Source organism: Pempheris klunzingeri, chromosome 2 (genome assembly GCF_042242105.1).
Source record: "Pempheris klunzingeri isolate RE-2024b chromosome 2, fPemKlu1.hap1, whole genome shotgun sequence".
Taxonomy (NCBI): domain Eukaryota; kingdom Metazoa; phylum Chordata; class Actinopteri; order Acropomatiformes; family Pempheridae; genus Pempheris; species Pempheris klunzingeri.
In genome coordinates, this window is record NC_092013.1 from 1,846,010 (window position 1) to 1,869,719 (window position 23,710).

The 23,710-nt window shown below is 43.5% G+C and overlaps 2 protein-coding genes across 2 annotated transcripts; one reads left to right on the forward strand and one right to left on the reverse strand.

The window, feature by feature from the left end:
* Positions 1-6,869: 6,869 nt before the first annotated feature.
* On the forward strand, positions 6,870-13,350 carry LOC139219971 (V-set domain-containing T-cell activation inhibitor 1-like). The gene is made up of 5 exons (XM_070852000.1): positions 6,870-7,005; positions 8,231-8,560; positions 10,612-10,890; positions 12,985-13,263; positions 13,346-13,350. The coding sequence occupies exons 1-5, from the start codon at positions 6,918-6,920 to the stop codon at positions 13,348-13,350; spliced, it is 981 nt and encodes a 326-aa protein (XP_070708101.1). The 5' UTR covers positions 6,870-6,917.
* A 5,614-nt stretch (positions 13,351-18,964) lies between these two features.
* Positions 18,965-21,477, reverse strand: LOC139219991 (zinc finger protein 664-like). Its single transcript, XM_070852033.1, has 3 exons — positions 21,412-21,477; positions 19,523-20,145; positions 18,965-19,354 (listed from the first exon to the last, which is right to left on the reverse strand). The coding sequence occupies exons 1-3, from the start codon at positions 21,475-21,477 to the stop codon at positions 19,192-19,194; spliced, it is 852 nt and encodes a 283-aa protein (XP_070708134.1). The 3' UTR covers positions 18,965-19,191.
* Positions 21,478-23,710: the final 2,233 nt, after the last annotated feature.

The window sequence follows — 23,710 nt, forward strand, 5'->3', positions numbered from 1 at the left end:
CATTCACATTGTGATGGCATAAAGATTTTCTATGGTGAAAACCGGTGCAATCTGTGTTGCATTCAAGCCTTTGTTGTGTGCTTGTGTTTTTTTCACCCTATATAATAAAAACCACTTGACTTTTCCTCTACCAGAGTCAGACATGTACAGGTCCTGTACACCAAGAAGAATCCTGCAGAAATATTTCTTGGAGAAAAGTTCTTTGTTGTTCTGGGAGTTATTCTCTTTGGAAACACAATAAGTTTTAAAACGAGGAGATAGTTGTTAATAATGGCCCATTGATTCATAGCCTTAAAAATGATTATTATGAAGTCAATCAGCTTTTGCTGATGCAGGCAGGTATTTCTGTAGATTTTAGGTAGACTGCTGGTGGTGGTTTTCAGCTGCACAGCACACTATGTTCCTTTACTACAGAAACAAGTAATGTGACCCTCTGGTCATAAAAAGTGAAATTAGAATCATGTAAATCTCCTGTATAAAAACGTCAGGCTTCCTGAGCCAAAGATCAGTTATTATGGACAAATGTGTCGCTACAAATCATTTTCTGTTGAATGCTGGGAGCTGCCCCCGACACTTCATAAATGATGGTTCTCAGTAAAGACAAACGGGTGATGTTAGAGTCACTTTGGTGATGGTGAAAGTGACCAACAAGTAGGCATCCTATGGGCTTAGTAAAAAGCTTTTAGTGTGGCAGGAAGAGTGAAGCAGGAGTCAGGAAGAAGACAGAGGGGCAGCAGTTCTTCTGTCTCAATAAACACAGTAACGTATACATCTGTGGAGCTGCAGCTTGTTTTCTTTGGCTTTTCTTTCTCCCTGCAGATATGGGCAGAAACTCTGGGAGACCGAGCTGCTGACAATGCAGCAAGTGTCCCCGACCGACGAGACCGAGACCAAGAGCGGAGGATGTTATGTAACACGCTCAGACTTCCATACCCACACGCTCACACAGCAGCAGAACGTAGAGCGGCCGCCCTTTAATTCAATCTGCCTGCTGGACGGTCAGCTCGCAAGCAGAGCCAAAAGCAGCAGCTCACATTTAAGGCCCATTGAGTCATTCTTCACTTTCTGATTTATTTAACATAACAACAACTCTTTTGTGTCAAGAGTGAATTTAAAGGAAAATATTTGCCTGTTTTCGATACAGACATGAGGTTTTATTCTCATCGCACGCAGTAAGAACCACAAGCTTTACAGTCAACATGGCGGTGAAGAAAACACAAACAGGGATGTATTGGATTTAGTTATTAACCTTAGTAGATCTTAACATCAGATCAATTCATCTGCAGAGGCTCCAGTTCAAAAAGAGACCAAACTTTTCCTGAGCCACCACAAAGGCCTGGAACAGCCGTTAGGTCGGGCCTGTCTTTAGACTGGCTGAGTGACGGAGATCCTTTTGCTCTGTGATGTCAAACTGAAGCAGATGTTGGTGACTCGTGGCCCTGACTGGCCAGTTAAGCGAAGTGAGGAGTTAACCTTCAATGACGGTATAAAACAGGACAGTCAGTAACAAAACCAAGCCGCTCTGCTGCGACAAACTGCATCTTCTTCATCTGAGCTGACTGAAACTCAAATCTCATCAGCCCATGACTGTGCCCCCCCCCTCTGCTCCCTGCCTGTGCTTTCACTTCTGAAAGAAGACATTTGCTTCAGCATCTTTTCTTAATAACACGGCGCCTCCTGCTGTCCTAAAACTAGCATTTCTCTTTAAAGCTGAAATACCACAAAGGCCCAGTGTACAGACACAGATCAGTTTTTCACAGCTGCTCAGTCACTCAGATCAGGATCTCATGTTTCACTTTATTAGGTACACCTGTACTATCAAATGTATTCATGAAAAGGAGTCCAGCTGTTCTAGGATCTATAATCCTTGTGTGGTGAGTGGAAACACTGTTGGTGGATTTGAAACCACTTCAGGTTAAATGAAATAAAAGTGCAGATTTAGTGAGTTTTATGGTCAAAAAGAACCTAAATACACAGAGTAAATGTGCAGGTTCCTACTGATGGATCAAAAAATCCAGTAACATGATATTAAATTCACTGTGAAATTTCTTTGAGGCTTCCTGCTCATCTGGGCATTGTGGGTAATAAGATAGACAGCAGAATGAAAAACTCAGAATCAGAGGGAGGATAGATTGAGATAATAGAGTAGTAGACAGTGCTGTGCTCTCCTCTCCATAGAGAAGCTGTACAGATCCTGCTGCCACAGAAAGCATCCTGAAAGACTCACCCCATCCAGCACATCACCTGTTCCAACTGTAACCTTCAGGGAGACGGTACAGGACAATAAAAGCCAAAACCAGACTGAAAAATCACAATAATACATGAACACTGAAGGGCATGCCTCTTCTTCTCACTAACCTGTGCAGTATTCTACCTTGTGCCATCCATTTTAAATCTTTTAATCTTTGATTTATCTTTATGATCTTTATTTATTTCAAAGTTTGCTTTATTTGCACTGAATAGGATTGCATACAATTTGATTGTACTTTTGTATAATGATAATAAAGATTCCTGATTCCTGCTGGGATACAGATGAAAGCAGAGCTGAAACAACTAATTAATTAGTGACTTGATGTAAAAGAGTCAGCAATGACTTTAATTACCCACAAATTGTTCCAGGTCATTTTGAAAGTACAAGTTCCAGTCCTCATTTATGAAGATCTGCCTCTTTATTTGTCTCATGTGATAAACTAAAAAAATCAAACAATATAACAAAACAAAGCAATAAAAGCAGTGATGGACATGTTTTCAGGATGTAGTCATAGCCACAATAACACACATGCTGTTAAGAAAATGAGGACGCTGTCTTGGGCCATCCCTCTGTTTGTAGAGAAGCTCTGAATATAACAACACAGCAATCAGGGCATGGGGAGGAGGCAAGAGGAAACAGCTGGCTATTCTCTGATAGATGTTCAAAACAATGAAGTGTGAGTGTTTTGGTGGGATCTAAGGCCACTCTGCGAAGTAAAAGTTTTCCCACATTGGTCACACCAGAACGGTTTCTCTCCAGTGTGAATGCGTTGATGGATCCTTAAGTTAGCTGATTTACTGAAAGTTTTCCCACACTGGTCACAGCTATACGGTTTCTCTCCAGTGTGAATGCGTTGATGGCTCCTTAAGTGACCTGATGCAGTGAAAGCTTTCCCACACTGGTCACAGCTATACGGTTTCTCTCCAGTGTGAATGCGTTGATGGCTCCTTAAGCTAGCTGACTGACTGAAAGTTTTCCCACACTGGTCACAGCTATACGGTTTCTCTCCAGTGTGAATGCGTTGATGGATCCTAAAGCTAGCTGACTGACTGAAAGTTTTCCCACACTGGTCACAGCTGTACGGTTTCTCTCCAGTGTGAATACGTTGATGGATCCTTAAGTTAGCTGATTCACTGAAAGCTTTCCCACATTGGTCACAGCTGTGCAGTTTCTCTCCAGTGTGAATGCGTTGATGTCTCTTTAAGTGAGCTGATACAGTGAAAGCTTTCCCACATTGGTCACAGCTGTACGGTTTCTCTCCAGTGTGAATACGTTGATGGATCCTTAAGTTAGCTGATTCACTGAAAGCTTTCCCACATTGGTCACAGCTGTGCAGTTTCTCTCCAGTGTGAATGCGTTGATGTCTCTTTAAGTGAGCTGATACAGTGAAAGCTTTCCCACATTGGTCACAGCTATACGGTTTCTCTCCAGTGTGAATACGTTGATGGATCCTTAAGTTAGCTGATTCACTGAAAGTTTTCCCACACTGGTCACAGCTATACGGTTTCTCTCCAGTGTGAATACGTTGATGGATCCTTAAGTTAGCTGATTCACTGAAAGTTTTCCCACACTGGTCACAGCTATACGGTTTCTCTCCAGTGTGAATGCGTTGATGGTTCCTTAAGTGACCTGACTGACTGAAAGTTTTCCCACACTGGTCACAGCTGTGCAGTTTCTCTCCCAAATGAAGTCTCTGATGAACCTTTAAATCATTTCGTGTTGTGAAGGATTTGTCACAGTGCTGACAGCGGTGACAAGCGGGTCCATCTCTTCCTCTGCGTTTCTATAGCAACAGACACACAACAAAGAGAGAGTAAATGAGACGTCATGGTGGAACGAGCTATCTAGAACCATGAATCACATTTGGTGCATGTCTATGCAACATAACCCAGAGTCCAGGCTGACTAATGCAGTACCAGCTGTGACAACCAACTGCAGGAGCCTGGGGAGGCACAGACCTCTACAGACATTCACAGCCCCCCACCAATCTCCATTATCTAGTTGCATTTTAGGAAATATAAGATTGAAGGGTGATCTGATCAATCCCTCTGACTTTCTGTGGTCTCAACATTTACTTTCAAGTATTTAGACTTGATGTGTAGTGCACAGCTATAACCTACTACTTTCTAGTTCCTTATACCTGTTGCATTTCATTCATGTTTATTTTATATTTCATTGTGTCAGCTTGAAACCATAAAACCATGTAGTGTAGTCGAACAGGACTGTGGATGGTGAATCAAATCCCAAACAATCCATGAACCAATGAATGACATGTCTCTATTGCACTTCATTGTATTGACCACTAGGTGTGCTACTGAGCTCTGTGTCATTGAAGCCTCGAGGAATGAACCATTTTTTTAACCAAGTGTCGTTGGTGTTGGCCATCACTAACTATGGGCCAGTTTTAGTTCCTAACAGTCGGATCAATGGTCTCTATGAAGGCCAATCAGAATAGATGATCACATGACGCACAATAGATCCGCTTTGATTGACGGCTCACTGACAGTTTAGTGTCCATGTCGGCGACAAAGAGACAGTGAGCAGATGTTTGTTTGTAGCCTCTTGGGGGCAAAAGCATCAGGGCTGAATCCCTCTGACTTTCTGTGGTCTGAAAGTCACTTTGAGGATTTCTCAACATTCACTTTCAACTTGTATTTCACAAACATCACTTCCACTCTGCTGTGTCCAGTCTCTCCAGTCTGGAGCCGCTCTGGGACGCCTCCCCTTTGATTTGCGCACATTGGAATGAACTTTTGGAGTTCTTCTATCGGACAAACAGGCGGCAGCACATTTTCTTTGGCGCCAGCTTCACTTGTGATCTCAAAATGTTGGTCAGTACGTTTCATTTGTAAAAGGAAGTAAAAGAGCGCTAAAAGGAGTAAAAAGTGTTCTTTGAGTGAGGACATTTGTTGTTCTATTGTTGCTGAGTTCACTCGCTCACAGAGAAAATGCAGAAATCCATCAAGACAAAGAAAAGAGACGAAAGCCACGCGGACCCCTGAGCCTGTTCCTCGTGTCTTGGTCTCGTGCTGAAGTCATGAACACTGACCTGAACATCGGTGCTATCAGAGGACGAGCCTGTTTGTCTTCTGAGCTCCGGCTTCTGCTTCTCCATCGTCCCGCAGGTCTCCGTGGTTCCTGCTGGACCGTGTAGTCCTGCTCTGACTCTGGACTCTGTCCTCGGAGACTCTCCGGGCTCAGACGAAGCAGCACCGCTGGATCTCGCGGAGCCTTTGTAGTCTCGCGATGTCACGTCGTCTCGCGGGCTCTTGGAGGCTCATTTGCTCAGTATCAGGGATGTTAGTATTCTTTGGTGAACACAGTGTCAGTGGGAAGTTCCCACTGAGACAGAGACACATAAGTGTGTGTGTGTGTGTGTGTGTGTGTGTGTGTGTGTGTGTGTGTGTGTGTGTGTGTGTGTGTGTGTGAGATTCTGCGCCTGAAGCAACTCTCACTCTTCAACTGTAATTGACAGCTGAAACACATGAGTGGTTGAATAAGATGCTGTCAGAAGTGCAGGTGGTTATTAAGAAGCACCTGAAGTGACTCTTCTCCAAATCAAACAGCAGGTTGCAACACAGCAGCCATTGTGTGGGACTGATACCTGTCAGGAAATATCAAAGGTGGGAGTGTCTGCCACTTCAGGGTGGGATTTTCATTTAATATCCTACAGTAGTTTGTCCCCACCACCTGAATTTAGCTCAAAGTTCAGCTGTAGTTTTCTTGCTCTGCACTAACAGCACCAGCTGCATCCACCCTCCTCTGCTGCTCTTTCTCAGGTTTCTCCTTTATTTTAAACTCAGGTGTGTTGGTGTGTGTGTAGCTTCTCTCTTTCTGAACACCTGTGTGCTTCCCACTGTTTCTTGTCACGTTGTGGTCATGTAACCCTGGAGTTTGTGCTTTTTCTTATTATTAGTTTTGGATTTCTTGGATAATAGATAGTTTTGTTCATTACCTGTTGCCTTCTGGTGTTTTAGCATTTGTGTGCAGCGGCCTGCAAACTGACAGTTGTGCTGCACAGATATAAAGATATAAGCCTCAGTGAATAAAGCTGACGTGACTGGAGGCCGAGGTGTGCAGCTCCTGAACAGTAAAAACCCCAGAAGAGGGGCACACTGGGCAGCAGGTGGGACTGAACCTGAACCAGTCCACTTCCATGTGGCTGCACTTTACCTTTTTCCAAGCAGGCGGAGTCACAGCTGAGTGGAAACTTTATTGTTTTATGTTTGTCTTTAATCATGAATCCAGCATCTTTCTTCCAAGGACACATGACCTCACTTTTACCTTTCATGTATACTTTCAGCTTCAGCCATCCACAACTGTATTACTGAACTCCTACAAGGAAAAACTTCCAGTTCAGATCTCTACAAAGATGAAAAACCTTCCCAGGGAGGTGTTTCTGACATTCTGTATCTGAAGCAATAAATGTAAGTGATAGTTAAAACTCATCCGTGGTTTAATAACTGCTGCAGCTGATATTTCTCATCATAGTTTCACTGCTGAATTCACGAGTCATCGTCAACGCATGAGGAGACGCTTTTATTGTGAAGGCGGTGAGCCGGAAGTGGTGCCGCCCGCTGAAGCTGACAAACCCAAAGTGCTGCTGGACCAATGAGTGGTGAGGAGCGGCTGCAGCCTCGTTCAGAAGACACTGTGAAGTGTTGACATGTTGGATCCTCTCAGCAGAATCATGCAGCTTCTTCCTGTCGCGTGTCTCTGTCTCCTGAGCTGCTCTGCAGTCGCGGATGGAAACGGTAAGAAAAGTAAAGAGTGACTCAGTGAAGCGGCTTCTGCCTTTATTCTGCATTTAGAGCAACCAGAGAGCGGGAACACTGGTGAGGCTGCTGTGTAGTTTAGTGGGCAGGAAACACTGAGACACTGTGAGGAAATATAAAGACCATCAGCGCAGTATGACGTCATCTGTATCCAATCATTAGGATCGATACTAAAACTCATTGACATGTGATCACAGCATCCCTGTGATTGACTACAGCCGAAAACCAGACCTGCTCAGTATCATCAGCAGCTGTCGTAGAGGTGGTTTATAACTTTAAATGTGGCGTCAGTGCTGCTGCAGTGTGTGTGTGTGTGTGTGTGTGTGTGTGTGTGTGTGTGTGTGTGTGTGTGTGTGTGTGGGCGGGCGTCGTCTCCATCCTGTCTGAAGCTGCACTGATGTGCAGAAGCACCACTCTTCCTCAGAAGCTCTTCCTCTGAGAGCTGAAGTGAAAGCTGCACCGACTGTGTGCCTCTGGACTCTTTTCTTGTTTCTGCTGAGGTGTAACATCCGTGTGGCTGCTACCTGAAGCTGGCTGTGAACAAACCCAAGCAGGAAGCACAGTGACGCAGAAAGGTTTTCATGTTTCAGACGCAGCCGGTCAGACTCTGCAGGAACACTGACACAAACTAACAGCTCGCTCACATCAAGCTCTCTTTCTTTCTGCCTGCAGACACAACACAACTGGACAAAATCAGCTTCAGACTCATTTAGATTCATATTTTCCTCTTTATTTTCCTCATTAACACAAATATGAGCTTCTTCCCCTGCAGCAGTGATTCCTGGGTAATTACTGGTTAACAGGTTTATTGTAGTTCATCTATTGGGCCTCACTGACATAGAAAACAGTGAATCTTTCACCTGTGTGTGTCTCGTCCTTCTCCTCTCTCTCCCACACACATTTTATCAACCAGTGATGTTTGTGGTGTCGTGTTTGAATGTGGGTGATAAATGATAAGAGCTGTCGCGCCAACAGGGGCTGAAACAGTTTACATTCAGTCTCATTTCTACTGGAGAGCAGCAGCGTTAACCTACATTTACTAATGAACCGAGTCTGAAACACAACCAGAAATGAGACGGCAGAGGAGAAATCCAACTGCTCACTGAACTGCTCATGAACTGGTGTCTCTGAGTGATTGTTGGTGGCTCGTAGATGTTCTCTGACTTTCTTTCTACTCTGATTCATACGTGTGTTTGTCCTCCAGGGTCAGAGGTCACCAGAGTGGTCGTGAAAGAGGACGGCGATGCTTTGTTACCCTGCTCCCTCAGCACCGAGCAGAACATCCAGTCAGAGCTGTTTGACTGGAAGAAAGATGGCCGCAACGTGTTCCTGTACGATGCAGCCGACGAGTACAACAGCGGCCGCTCGGGTCAAGATGTGCAGTTCAAAGGTCGGGTCTTTCATTTTCAGGACCAGCTGAAACACGGCAACGCGTCCATAATCATCAGGAACACAAGGGTGGAGGACAGCGGAGACTACACCTGTGCTTTTCCACGTCTTCAAGGCCACGTGTTCCACATTAAGCTTGTTGTCGGTGAGTTGAGGAAACGGCTAAAGACGTCGGCTCATTTCTTCAGTTCCAGCAGTCTGTCGCAGACAAACTTCCTGTCTGAGCAGCTGGTGTTTCACAAGCAGTCTAACACGTGTTCTGTTTTGTCTTTTAGCTCCCATCTTAACCTCTTGGAGCTCGTTTTGATTCTGTGCATGTCCGTCTCTTAAGATCGTCCCATTTCAAACTGTATGATAGCGAGACCACGAGGAGCTGATGCTCGTCCACTGCATCGCTGTAAAGCAAACACTCGGAGGTTTCACTGGCTGCGTCGATGTCACTGCGGCCGCTGACAGAGCTGAACTGGTGAAAGGTTAAACAGGGAAAAATAGAAGTTTTCTTGACTTTTTTGTCATTTTGCTTCACATTTCAGATTCAGTAAAGCAGCCAAACACAGGCTATCAGGCTGAAATTCACAGGATCTCTGCCTCAGCTTGTCTGTCATGTCTGCAGCAGATTTCAGGCTGACAGACAGAAGTGGCTCTCAGATATTTTAGAAAGTGCAGTGCAGAGCATCTCCAGCAGGGGTCTGCAGAGCTCTGCACAACTTCTCCAAAGTTACCAGATGAGGATCATAAATCACTTCATGCTGCTGGAAAATGTCCCCAGGTGTTAAATGAGACTGTTGAACCTGAAGGAATCAACATTTAAATAAAGATTTACATATTTATCATCAGTGAAAGTCGCCTCCCTGAACAGATGGACAGTTTCTCTGTGGTGTGGGTGTCCCACTGCCGCTCAGAGGCCAAACTACGGTCACTTCATATTTGGTCAGACAGGTAACTTTACTGGCTGCTGACTCGGCGTGTTTTCACGGTGCTGACTTACCATTGGATGAGAGGAGCTGTCAATAACACACAGGTGGAGCTCACCTGGCGATGCTCTCCTGTGATTGGCTGGCGGAGTTAAAAGCGAGTCAGTTGCGTCACGTTGTGTCGTAGAAAGACGCGGATTGGTCAGTTTAGTTCCGGGGCGTTTACTGATTTCAGAGATACTGAACATCATTGGTCAAATCTTCTGTCAATACTTTAAATTCACCGAAATCACGAAGTTTGGGAAGTTTGACGAGCGACGCTAAAAATAAACGAGAGACACAACCGACTTTAATTTTGGTGATTTGTTCTTCGTCCTGAACTGAAATGAGCTGAATTTACTCGGCGGGTTCTTGTTCTTTAAAACGAGCCCTTGTTCATCCATAAGTGTTTGTTTTTCGACCCATAAAAACATTTTAACTGCGGTGACACAGGCTAGCTAGGAGCATGCTAACTTCTTACTGCCGTAAAGTGAGACGCTGCCGCTTTAATGTCGTAAATCCTTAATTTAGACTCTGAAAACTGCTGAAAAAACGAACTCGTGACCTTTGAAACGAGCTACAACATGTGTGTGCTGCCGCCTGCAGTCACCATGAAAACATGGAGTCTGATTATTTATGGATGTTTACATGTAAATCTCGGGTCGTCTGCAACCTCCGCGCCTCAAAAGATTAAAGAACAGACCAGAGGTCCCAGGTGAGTCCTCGCTGCTGACGTCACTCTCCTCCTTCACCTGGCCGTGCTGAGATTTCATCAGGTTCACCTGTCTGAAGCTAATGCAGTGTGGTTCAGCATCTCTGTAACAAATCATCAGGTTTATGATGTTTAGTGAAGTTAAAACCATTTGAGGAGTGAAATGACTAGAAATGTGATGATCAAGTCTCACGATCACAGTTACATACATGATAACAGACGGACACTGTCTTTCATATTAAAAACATTTTTAATTATGCTAAACAACATAATAATTTGTGTAATGTTGTGCCTCAGCATATTTAGCAACATTTACAACATTTTAAATCTAAACCTCAGCACAGTGTACGTGCTTCTGTCAGGATAAGAGAATCAGAAATAGTTAAGGACAAACTATTATATGTTTCTGTCTCTCAGCTCCTCTGTTTTCCACTTAAAACACACTTTGATCACACAATCAGAGATGTGTTGAACAAAGCATTTGCAGCTGTAATTACCTTATGTAATTTATTGTTTCTATTATTTTCACAGGTGCAGCTCCAAAGCCGTCCATCACTACACTTGAAGAAACAAACGACAGGGAGGTGTTGCAGTGTGAGGTTCATGGTGCTTTTCCCAAACCTACAGTAGAGTGGAAGGACAGTGCTGGAAACATCCTTCCTGCTGAGGATACACAGGTCTCTGAAAGAGGAGGCCGGTTTTACATCACCGTCAACACGACCGTGACCAAGACCGGCCGCTATCGTTGTGTAGCCACACAGGAGACAATCCACCATCAGATTTATTCTGAGACCTCTGTGACCATCAATGGTGAGATTCTTCCTATTCCTGCATCAAACTGGGTTAAGCATTGAATGTGTACAATTAGTGATGCTTGTTCATCAATCATCACAGAAAGCAGAGCGAATAAGAGGATTGTGGTGATGAATAACAGACCAAACTGTACCTGCTGGTTAATGTTAAGACACCAACACATTCCTGAGCAGCTGTAGCAGGCGTCTGTATCATCAGAGCTTCAGGTGTTTGTGTGAATAAAAACAGTGGATCACTCCAACAGTCAAACTCTCAGGATGAAATAGAGATAAAACTGGACTTTGTTCAGTCTGGATTCACCTTTTAGGAGCTCGTAGATCGTGAATCATTCTCTTTGTGACGGCTTACAGCTGAGATTATACACTAAAACTACATGTGCTGAACATGTTTCAGAGGAAACGTTTGAGGACAGAAACGATGAACATTTCAAAGTGTTGTGCATCACGACCCTCTTATTATACCATACAAACTAGTTTAGTGCCACAGACCTGGTCCCCAGCACTTCTTCACTGCTGAGCATCGACTGAAGGTCAGATTCTCTTTATATATTAAGGAGATTAATAGGTGAAGATTCCTGCATCAGCACATTGAAATGGGTCACAGCACACACACACTAGTTCTTACACCAGTTGAGCTTGTTGTTAGAAATGTTACCACATACTAACTGTGAGGTGCTTCTGTGGAGGAGCTGATAGTTCGCTGCAGAAAACACGATGTCTGACCTGCAGAGAGTGAGTAGAGGAGCAGCTAGAGAAGGACCTGACATGACTCTGGTGTCAAATGATCCTGATGTTTGAGCTCCACCTGCCAAACTATGATGAGTGATGATGATCTGAATTCGCTCTGACTGAACAAGCAGGATGTGTTAAAGGAACTGATGTGACTTATTTTAAGTGTGTTAGATTAGATTTAACAGGAGAATATAATGATGTAAAATGATGAGTTATGGCAGTAATGTTAAACTTAATGTCTCAGCTGTGTGTGTGTGAGGCAGCATATTTCCCTCTGACTCTGACCTGCATCAATACATATTATTATTATTATTATTATTCTGAAACTAGGAGGGCAGGACCAAAGCAAACCTGCTGAGCCTTAACAAAGTACTAGCAGCTCTCTGTGATGTGTCGCTGTGTCCATGTTTGTTTTGTTGCTCCAGATGTTGCCTGGCAACCATTTATCACAGGACTACAGGCTCCACTGAGACACGAGTGACGACTGAATGGTCCGACCTGGTTTAGTAAATCACTGGTGTGAAACCAGAGCTGCAACGATGAATCGATTAGTTATCAGCTAGTAAATTAATCCCCAATTATTCTGATTATCGATCAGTTGGTTTGAGTCATTTCTAATTCCAGCTTCTTAAATACATTCTACATTTTCTGGTTTCTTTCCTCTGTGACAGTAAACTGAATATCTTTGGGTTGTGGACTAAACAAGACATTTTCAGACGTTTTGTGGAGCAAACAACTCCTTGAATAACTGAGAGAACAATCAACAGATCAATCCAAAATTCACAGGATCTCTGCCTCAGCTTGTCTGTCATGTCTGCAGCAGATTTCAGGCTGACAGACAGAAGTGGCTCTCAGATATTTTAGAAAGTGCAGTGCAGAGCATCTCCAGCAGGGGTCTGCAGAGCTCTGCACAACTTCTCCAAAGTTACCAGATGATGATGAGAAAATGTAGTCATTTGAATGATTATAAAACTTTATTATGATTATGATTTATGTTGTAAATCATCAAATGTGTTCGTAGAAATAAGAATTTATTGTTATAAGAATGACTTTGACTTTGTTGAATTTTCATAACGACCACAAATTGCATTTAAGGGTAATTTCAGGGCAACATCCAGCACTTTGTTAAGTTACCTGTGCTAAAACCAGTCCAGTGGATCTTTATTGATACCCTGACATTGATAAAGTCATATTGTCCTAACAATTCCATCCAGCCCACTGGAAAACAACAAGTCAAATACACTCAGTTGAGTTTGAGTTTATTTAGTATTTATATCTAAGAAGGCACAAACACCCTTTTGATGTCACATCTCTAAATGCAGTAATTGTCTGACAAATCTATTGACTTTTATGTTCCCAGGTGCATCTTCAAAACCAAACATTGTGACACTTGGTTCAACAGATGATGGGGTTTCACTCCAGTGTCTGGTTGAAGGAGCTTCTCCAAAACCACTTCTACAGTGGAAGGACAGTGCTGGAAACATCCTTCCTGCTAAAGAACCACAGTTCACAGAAAGAGGAGGCAGCTACGACGTTATCCTCCAAACTACTGTGACCAAGACAGGCTGGTATCGCTGCGTAGCCACACAGGAGGAGATCAGCCATCAGATTCAAACTGAGACATATGTCCCTGTCAATGGTGAGAGTATTCCTGGCAGTGGTTTGAAATTCAGATATTGTAATTGAGTTATTAGTTTCCATAAATGTTAACGTTTGTTCAGAGTGAACTTAAGAAAAAGAGATATATACAGCACATTTACTCTTATTTAAGTAAAGCAATACAAATTGCATTATCAGAGTTTAACGACAGTTCACTTTCACTTTCCTGCCCCTTGTTTCCACTCAGTCATTCCTCTTTTCCAGAGGACGTCCTCTTTCACCTCCACTGTCTTTATGAGCAGCTCCCACAATGCTTTGTGGTAGGAAGTGGGCGTGTGCTTTGAACTATCAGCCACAAACTGCAGACTGACCGGCTGTTGTCAGGTTTATTCCTGCTGTGTGATTGGTTGTTGGATCGATCCATATCGAGTAGGAAATGTCCAGAGTTCGTCGTTGTTATCGATTGATCAGGATCCCGTATTGAGATCATTTTATGGGCCTGACGTACAGGAAGGACTCATATTCTTTTTAATAAAATGATTATATTGAGGAAAAGTGGCAAAACCACAAAGTAAAAATACTGTTACAAGTAAAAGTCCTGCAGTCAAAGACGTCAGTAAAATGTAGTAAAAGTAGTAAAAGTGTTCTATTTTCTGTTTTGTTGGATCAAAGTAACGAGGGACTCTGTCTGTGTGATCAATGCAGTGCAGTAAAAAGCTCAGTATTTCCCTCTGAAATGTGCTGAAGTATGAAGCAGCAGTTTCTTCCCAGCTGTATTTTCATATTCCAATATTTTTGATTATCTCCATATTAGACGGCGGACTCCTCATTTCTCTTAACCAGCAGGTTGAGACTGCAAATCACCAACGAAGCTTCAGCTTGACATGACAGAGGCGAAAACCAAACCTTACCTAGTCTGTTATCGGCCACATTTTAGCCTATAACTGTCTCAGAATCTGACATTCTTGGAAATGTTTGGTCTTGTTTTGAACCAGAGCATCTGCAGATTAACTCCATACGTGTTATGTTATGACATGAATACATCCCCTGTTATCTTTGCCGCCATTTTCAGTGTAAATAAGCTGCTGTTAAAGCTGTTATGTCGAAGTCTGTTCCCCCATGAGATACCATTTCCTGTAGTGGTGCCCTCCATAGACGGGATTAGGTTTAGATCAGGTTATGGTTAGGCAAAGCAGTGATCACCTGCAGATATCGGCTCACTTAATAAAGGAAAGACTGAATAAGATACAGTAGAAAATCCAGTAGGACACACATAAGAAAGGCAGCAGCAGTCTGAATAAGCTGCAGCTGATTGTTACAAAGACCTGAGAAGACCCAGTTACAGAAACCAAGTCTACTAATAACAGCAGCATTAACAACCTGAGTCCAACTCGCCATGTTATTAATGAACCAGTACTTTTTGTTTGATTGATGTAGTGGAGTAAAAGTACAATATTTAGCTCTGAAATGTGTTGAAGTACAAGTAGAAAGTCCCACAGACTGGAAATCCTCTATGAAGCAGCAAAGTGGTTCAAAGCTGGACAGAAACTCAGTGTCTGTAATACAGACTGTGTCCTCTAGAGCTCAGTGTCCAGCTGAGAGTCTCACTGTAAAATGTCCCGCTCACATGTGCTCACTGTTCCTCAGTCATCAGACCTGAAGGGGTAGAAATACTGTTGAAGGCTTCGTGTTTTACATTTTCTAACACAAGCTTTGTGTTCCTTTACTGCAGGAAAGATTGTGCAGATGTTGGATTTGGTCCTTAAAAGCACCACGTCTGCACTGATTCTTTTCAAGTCTTCACTGTTCAGACTGTTCAATCTGATCACTCTTCTCTGTTGGACTAACTCAGACTGCTGAAGCTCCATATGAGCTGAAGCTGAACTTCACTCTGATGTTTGGACCAAACGAGGGCTGTGGGTTTTACCGTCTCTGTCGGTGTAGTCGCCCTGTGAAGGCTCTGTCTCCTGAGTGTGGACAGGAAGGACTTTTACAGCCACCAAGAAGTCTGATTAACGTTTATATGATGTGTGATAGACTGCAAAAAATCCAAATCTCTCAAGAGTAAACCAATATGATGTGAACATTTATTGGAAACATAAACAGCATTCACATACAAACAGAGTTAATTATGCAGGAAGATGTATCAGTAATTCATTTGAAGATTTTTAACAAACGCTAACTTTCTAACAATAAGATGTGTCAACTGTGGAGAGCAGTCACAAGGTTCAGGTATGTCAACTCTACAGTCACAGCATCCTGTGTGTGTGATGGTTTATAATCAAACTGTGGTGGCTCCAGTTTAGTGGCACAAGAGGCAGGAAATGAGGTGACTAACCAAGACTTCCTCCTCCAGACAGAAGAACTGTCTGCCTTAAACCAAACCAACACAAGCTCCTGCTGGCTTTTCACGTAATGTCTCTCTTTAATGTCTCTCTTACGGCAGCAGGTACAAACTGCAGCCTTTCACCAACTATTATGCTGCAGCCTGAGCTTCTCCAGATACTTGATGGCTGAAAAAACAACTTAAATACCAATAATCATCTAAAAGCAGGAGCGTTTCTCGGCTGAGACTCACTCCAAATAGCAAGACATGACATCACAATGACCCAGAAGTTGGCAAGGCTTGTCCTGTCCAATAACAGAAGTTGGAACCATGAATTTCATGTGAAAAGTGGCTTTAATGATTATTGATTGATTTCAGCTGTACTAGAATAAACTGTTGGGTAGTTAAGTTAATGATTGAATATGTTTTGCTGTTCCTGCTGAGATTCATCCCACTGCTGTTTTAATCTGCTGATAGTTTTACATGTTAGACTCAGAGCAGGAACACCTTCAGTTGTTCTCTGTGTCGGCTGTGATGTTCAGTCTGCTGTAGATGATATGCAGTTACACTCAGAGTCTCACACTCACTTCCTGTTTTCTGTTTCAGATTCCACTGGGTGGATTGTTGCTGCAGTTGTCGGCCCTTTTTTAGGTCTTGGTGTTGGTGTTGGTGTTCTTCTGGCTGTGCTTTACTCCAAAGGCTGCATCACAGTAAATCCTAACAAAGGTGAGTTTAGATAATTAGTTATATCAACATATAAAAGATGAGCAGACAACACAACAGATTCTTAACGTGTGTCTCATGTTTAGAGTCTTGACAGTTGTTTCATCTTCTCAGACATGAAACATGTTGTTGGTGTTTACACCCACAGGAGGATCAAGTCAGTCTGGATTTTCTCAAATGTAACTTTGTTTTCCTCCTGCAGGTTCACAGGCAGAGAGAGACCCCCTCTAAAAGCCCCCAGTCATTCAGGGCAGATACCTGATCCAGAGACTTCACTGTCTTTACATGTGCTGTGAAGTGTGTGTGTGTGTTTCTCTACTTTTATTTCTCTGTCTGAAAGTGAGGACATTTTGTCTGCTCCTCACTTTGACAGTTAAGACTTTTGGTTTTAAGGCTAAAGTTAGGATCGGGGTTGTGGTTGTCATGGTAACAAGGTGAAAGTGAGGTCGTCGGGGTGGCGGATGTGCATGTAGCTCCTTGTGCTTCATATGGAAACATTAGGATGTCCCATCAGCACAGTGTGTCCCTGACCTTCACCAGGTGTTTCCTCCTGTCAGGAGTCCTCCCTGTCCAGGTCATCTGGGATGTCAAACCTCTCACAAGACAAAGTGGTCTTCCTCTCCTTTCTCCTTCTTTGTTTTCAAACTGGTGCATTTGTGCCACCAAATTCAAGCTGCCAATTTAACATAAAACTGCAAAAAGCCCTGTTTGTATGTTCAGGGCTGCTGTAACAACATGGCTGACTCCATAGAATCTCTCTGGAGATAAAGGCAAGCTAAAGAAAACACAATTCTACTACTGGAAACACAGTTCTGAATGTTGTGTTCCATGTCTGCCAAGAGGTCCCTCTAAAGTCTACAGACTTTACCTTTAAATATTTAGAAATACATTACTGTTATCAAATGGAACAGGTTTATTTAGTGATTAATGTGAAATCTTTAACATGGTTAATGCTGCTGCATTCTGTCGCCCTCCTCTGCATCTTGAGATGGTCTCAGACTCGTCCAGTGTCCGTGGAAATGTTCAGTCTGATGAGGTCAGTTTATGTCTCAGCAGTTGTTCAGCTGCTTTCATTTACTGCTTTATTTAACACGGACCGAGCACCTTAATGTAGACCACTGTCAGCCCTTCACAATAAAAGCTGGACAACATGCCAGGACAGTAACAGGAAAGAGACGGCGGTCAGTAACACAGACTGGAGTCACCATGGTGACAACAGGAGAGAGCTGGTTATTAATTAATCATCATTAATTAATTGTGGAGGGATCGAGTTCCACTCTTGAGCAGCTTTAAGAGCACTTGTTTTATTTTTATACTCTGATAGTTCGCTGCCGTCGGTGTGTGAATGAGTGAGTGAGTGTGAACGGATGAATGAGGGATAAAAGCTCTTTATAAATGCAGCCAATGAACCAAATATTATCCTGCTGCTTGAAGTTCTTGAAGGTCTTAACTGAGCTCAACACAGACATGAAAGAGACATCAAACTGCTGTTGTTCTGCAAATGAATGTGAATATACTGAAGCTAAAGTGAAATATAAAGTGACTTGATGTTATATTTTGATATTTGTGTTATTGACATCATTTGGGACGAGCCTGTGCTGCTTCTTTTTATGAGTTAAGGTGCTGAGCCAGTCTGTCAGGTACAGTCACACACTGAACTATACACTCAGTGTCCAGTTTATTAGGTCGACCGAGCTGAAACTACTGCAGCTCAGACCTGAACATCATGACCTTCATGAAGGAGGATTTACTGCAGGACTGTTGTATTAGACTGCATTAGTTTGAGCTCAGTGTTCCTAATAAACTGAACACTTGGCTGTGACATTTGAGTGGTGGCGCTCTGAAGCTTCATGTGTGTTGATGTTATTAGCTCCTGTGGGCTATCAGGTCATTTCTATACAAACGTCTGAATAAACCATGAAAAATGTCAAAATGTGTGTTGTGATTGTCTTCATGTTTCTGTGTTTACCAGTTTAGTAGGATGAGGTGTTCCCTCGTGGGCTGAGAAAACTGTCCACTTCAGGATAAATAAACTGTCAAACCCTTTTGGATAAGTTGGAAATTGCATCATAGATTGTGAAAAGTTTGTGGTACATTAATCCTCCTTGAGATTTGAAGACTTTGAAGACATCCAGTCAGAGTTTTAGAGTCACAAGGAGTCAACACGCACCACAAACCATTCAACACCTAAGATCTCTGCTGCTCCACCCTAAAGACTGGACGCCCCTGAGGTGGTGTATGGCATCACATGTGACAGCGAGGGAAGTGTCTGCCGGTGAACACCAGGCCTGAACCTCTCACAGCATCCACTGGGAGGAGGTCAAAGGTCATCGCCAAGGAGTCACTGGACGGCCGGAGAAAGATGAGGGAGGACAATCACATCTGACAGCAGAGACCAACTTTGAACAGAGACAGAGGTTACCGTGTCCACCTGTACACAACCACCTGTTAGCATGTGATGACAACTAAACTTGATCTGTTGGCTGAAGAAGGCTGCTGGGATGCAGATGAAAGCAGAGCTGAAACAATTAATCAGTTAGTAACTTGATGCAAAAGAGTCAACAATGACTTTATTTACCCATAAATTGTTCCAGGTCATTTTTAAAGTAAAAACAGCAACCATGCTGAGTTCTAGTCCTCAGTTATTGTGATCTGACTCTTTATTGTCTCATGTGATGAACTAAAGAAACAAACAACTAAACAAGCAATTCATTAACATCACCCTGGACTTTTTTCAGCAGTGATGGACATGTTTTCAGGATGTAGTCATAGCCACAATAACACACATGCTGTTAAGAAAATGAGGATGCTGTCTTGGGCCATCCCTCTGTTTGTAGAGAAGCTCAGAATATAACAACACAGCAATCAGGGCATGTGGAGGGGGCAAGAGGAAACAGCTGACTATTCTCTGGAAAATGTTCATAACAATGAAGTGTGAGTGTTTTGGTGGGATCTAAGGCCACTCTGCGAAGCAAAAGTGCTCCCACATTGTTCACACCAGAACGGTTTCTCTCCAGTGTGAATGCGCTGATGGATCCTTAAATTAGTTGAATGAGCGAAAGCTTTCCCACACTGGTCACAGCTATACGGTTTCTCTCCAGTGTGAATACGTCGATGTCTCATTAACTCAGTTGATCGAAAGAAAGTTTTCCCACACTGGTCACAGCCATACGGTTTCTCTCCAGTGTGAATGCGTTGATGGATCCTTAAGGTAGCAGATTGACTGAAAGTTTTTCCACATTGGTCACACCAGAATGGTTTCTCTCCAGTGTGAATGCGTTGATGGCTCCTTGAGATAGCTGATTCAGTGAAAGTTTTCCCACACTGGTCACAGCTATAAGGTTTCTCTCCAGTGTGAATGCGCTGATGGATCCTTAAATTAGTTGAATGAGCGAAAGCTTTCCCACACTGGTCACAGCTATATGGTTTCTCTCCAGTGTGAATGCGTTGATGGCTCCTTAAAGTGGTTGATCGACTGAAAGTTTTCCCACATTGGTCACAGCTATACGGTTTCTCTCCAGTGTGAATGCGCTGATGGATCCTTAAATTAGTTGACTGAGCGAAAGCTTTCCCACACTGGTCACAGCTATATGGTTTCTCTCCAGTGTGAATGCGTTGATGGCTCCTTAAATTGGTTGATCGACTGAAAGTTTTCCCACATTGGTCACAGCTATACGGTTTCTCTCCAGTGTGAATGCGCTGATGTCTCCTTAAGCTAGCTGACTGACTGAAAGTTTTCCCACACTGGTCACAGCTGTGCAGTTTCTCTCCCAAATGAAGTCTCTGATGAACCTTTAAATCATTTCGTGTTGTGAAGGATTTGTCACAGTGCTGACAGCGGTGACAAGTGGGTCCATCTCTTCCTCTGCGTTTCTATAGCAACAGACACACAACAAAGAGAGAGTAAATGAGACGTCATGGTGGAACGAGCTATCTAGAACCATGAATCACATTTGGTGCATGTCTATGCAACATAACCCAGAGTCCAGGCTGACTAATGCAGTACCAGCTGTGACAACCAACTGCAGGAGCCTGGGGAGGCACAGACCTCTACAGACATTCACAGCCCCCCACCAATCTCCATTATCTAGTTGCATTTTAGGAAATATAAGATTGAAGGGTGATCTGATCAATCCCTCTGACTTTCTGTGGTCTCAACATTTACTTTCAAGTATTTAGACTTGATGTGTAGTGCACAGCTATAACCTACTACTTTCTAGTTCCTTATACCTGTTGCATTTCATTCATGTTTATTTTATATTTCATTGTGTCAGCTTGAAACCATAAAACCATGTAGTGTAGTCGAACAGGACTGTGGATGGTGAATCAAATCCCAAACAATCCATGAACCAATGAATGACATGTCTCGATTGCACTTCATTGTATTGACCACTAGGTGTGCTACTGAGCTCTGTGTCATTGAAGCCTCGAGGAATGAACCATTTTTTTAACCAAGTGTCGTTGGTGTTGGCCATCACTGACTATGGGCCAGTTTTAGTTCCTAACAGTCGGATCAATGGTCTCTATGAAGGCCAATCAGAATAGATGATCACATGACGCACAATAGATCCGCTTTGATTGACGGCTCACTGACAGTTTAGTGTCCATGTCGGCGACAAAGAGACAGTGAGCAGATGTTTGTTTGTAGCCTCTTGGGGGCAAAAGCATCAGGGCTGAATCCCTCTGACTTTCTGTGGTCTGAAAGTCACTTTGAGGATTTCTCAACATTCACTTTCAACTTGTATTTCACAAACATCACTTCCACTCTGCTGTGTCCAGTCTCTCCAGTCTGGAGCCGCTCTGGGACGCCTCCCCTTTGATTTGCGCACATTGGAATGAACTTTTGGAGTTCTTCTATCGGACAAACAGGCGGCAGCACATTTTCTTTGGCGCCAGCTTCACTTGTGATCTCAAAATGTTGGTCAGTACGTTTCATTTGTAAAAGGAAGTAAAAGAGCGCTAAAAGGAGTAAAAAGTGTTCTTTGAGTGAGGACATTTGTTGTTCTATTGTTGCTGAGTTCACTCGCTCACAGAGAAAATGCAGAAATCCATCAAGACAAAGAAAAGAGACGAAAGCCACGCGGACCCCTGAGCCTGTTCCTCGTGTCTTGGTCTCGTGCTGAAGTCATGAACACTGACCTGAACATCGGTGCTATCAGAGGACGAGCCTGTTTGTCTTCTGAGCTCCGGCTTCTGCTTCTCCATCGTCCCGCAGGTCTCCGTGGTTCCTGCTGGACCGTGTAGTCCTGCTCTGACTCTGGACTCTGTCCTCGGAGACTCTCCGGGCTCAGACGAAGCAGCACCGCTGGATCTCGCGGAGCCTTTGTAGTCTCGCGATGTCACGTCGTCTCGCGGGCTCTTATTGGCTCGTTTGGAGTGAGCTGCCCTTTCTCTAAGTCCCGCCCCTTAGTTACTGTTGCTAAGGCCGCTTTGAATCAGTGGCTCCTTGATTTCAGGCAGAAGATGAAGTTTAGTTTGGTGGTTTTCCTCTGTAACTGCCTCTCATTATTAGTTATGTCATTTCTTCATTCTAACTGCGTTCATATTGTTGTTAATGAGGCGGAACTATTTATCGTTAATAGAGTGTTCCACACGTCATGTTTTACGGACGGACTGCAATACGGAAATGAAAACTGAGCGCGAAAGGAATGAATGAAGCGGCAGACTTCAGGCTAAGATTCTAAAGTTTATCTTGCACAACTAAAGAAAGAGGAAGAGAAGAGCAGTCTAATACGAGCCCCTCTTTGTTACAAGCAGCCTACGAGGTACGTTTACATTTATGTTCATATTATTATTAAAGTAAAGACGTGTAAATGACATGCAAATAGCACTCGTATTGTTATGGTAATTAGCCTGCTAATGATATGTGGACGTGCTGTGCTTCACTTCAGATGTATGAGTTAAGCAGTCTACTGTATGTTTGACATGTTATTGATGCCTCACATTGACAAGGAGTCTGTAAACGTTAATTGCTGTTTCAGATGTGAAAGGTATGCTGCATGTTGCATAAGCTCTACATGCTATTAGGCTAGCAATGGAAGCTAAATTCTTAAGATGGACAAACATGTGATTTAATTTTGTGTATTCTTTATTTTTATTTTGTCTTTAACCCAGTTCTCACGGGTTGGCCTGGAAGCAGAATAAACCCTGTTTTTTTAATCGAGATCTCGCGACTCATGTTGTTACTGGAGGGAGCTACACCACCAAACTAAACTTCATCTTCTGCCTGAAATCAAGGAGCCACTGATTCAAAGCGGCCTGAGCAACAGTAACTAAGGGGCGGGACTTAGAGAAAGGGCAGCTCACTCCAAACGAGTGTCGTGGAAATTTTTGAAAGATAAAGTCTGTTGCATGGAGTTCTTGTGCGCATTTATTTTTGAAAAAGGAACAGCTGTTACAGAGACAGTCCCGCAGTCTAACAGTTCTGCAACAGAGTTCCCTGAGTCTGTATCTCTGTTGCTTTTTATGAGGTGGGGACCTGTAGGCTTGGGGGTTTGGCCTGTAGACCCTGGGATATGCAAAAGAATACACATCCTGTTGATCAGACGTTATTTCAACACCTCCTTTGTTCCCATACCTGGCCGGGATGCGTCCTGACAGACCAAATGTTTTAACACCTCTTTCTTCTGCGGTCTGGTCGGGACACACCCTGGTGGATCAAACTGTGAATTTACATTTCTTTGTCTTCTGACATGCAAATTCCCATCACACGAGCCAATAAGAGCCCGCGAGACGACGTGACATCGCGAGAACAAGCGAGACCCAGCGGTGCTTCTTCGTCTGAGCCCGGAGAGTCTCCGAGGACAGAGTCCAGAGTCAGAGCAGGACTACACGGTCCAGCAGGAACCACGGAGACCTGCGGGACGATGGAGAAGCAGAAGCCGGAGCTCAGAAGACAAACAGGCTCGTCCTCTGATAGCACCGATGTTCAGGTCAGTGTTCATGACTTCAGCACGAGACCAAGACACGAGGAACAGGCTCAGGGGTCCGCGTGGCTTTCGTCTCTTTTCTTTGTCTTGATGGATTTCTGCATTTTCTCTGTGAGCGAGTGAACTCAGCAACAATAGAACAACAAATGTCCTCAGTCAAAGAACACTTTTTACTCCTTTTAGCGCTCTTTTACTTCCTTTTACAAATGAAACGTACTGACCAACATTTTGAGATCACAAGTGAAGCTGGCGCCAAAGAAAATGTGCTGCCGCCTGTTTGTCCGATAGAAGAACTCCAAAAGTTCATTCCAATGTGCGCAAATCAAAGGGGAGGCGTCCCAGAGCGGCTCCAGACTGGAGAGACTGGACACAGCAGAGTGGAAGTGATGTTTGTGAAATACAAGTTGAAAGTGAATGTTGAGAAATCCTCAAAGTGACTTTCAGACCACAGAAAGTCAGAGGGATTCAGCCCTGATGCTTTTGCCCCCAAGAGGCTACAAACAAACATC

Excerpts from the sequence above, each read along its gene's own strand:
- LOC139219971 (XM_070852000.1), top strand. The coding sequence starts at position 6,918 with ATGTTGGATCCTCTCAGCAGAATCATGCAGCTTCTTCCTGTCGCGTGT. Across the intron at positions 8,561-10,611 it reads CCACATTAAGCTTGTTGTCG|GTGCAGCTCCAAAGCCGTCC; the intron begins GTGAGTTGAGGA and ends TTATTTTCACAG. Across the intron at positions 10,891-12,984 it reads GACCTCTGTGACCATCAATG|GTGCATCTTCAAAACCAAAC; the intron begins GTGAGATTCTTC and ends TTATGTTCCCAG.
- LOC139219991 (XM_070852033.1), bottom strand. The coding sequence starts at position 21,477 with ATGGAGAAGCAGAAGCCGGAGCTCAGAAGACAAACAGGCTCGTCCTCT. Across the intron at positions 20,146-21,411 it reads CTGATAGCACCGATGTTCAG|AAACGCAGAGGAAGAGATGG; the intron begins GTCAGTGTTCAT and ends CTGTTGCTATAG. Across the intron at positions 19,355-19,522 it reads ACTGGAGAGAAACCATTCTG|CTGTGACCAGTGTGGGAAAG; the intron begins GTGTGACCAATG and ends GAAACCGTATAG.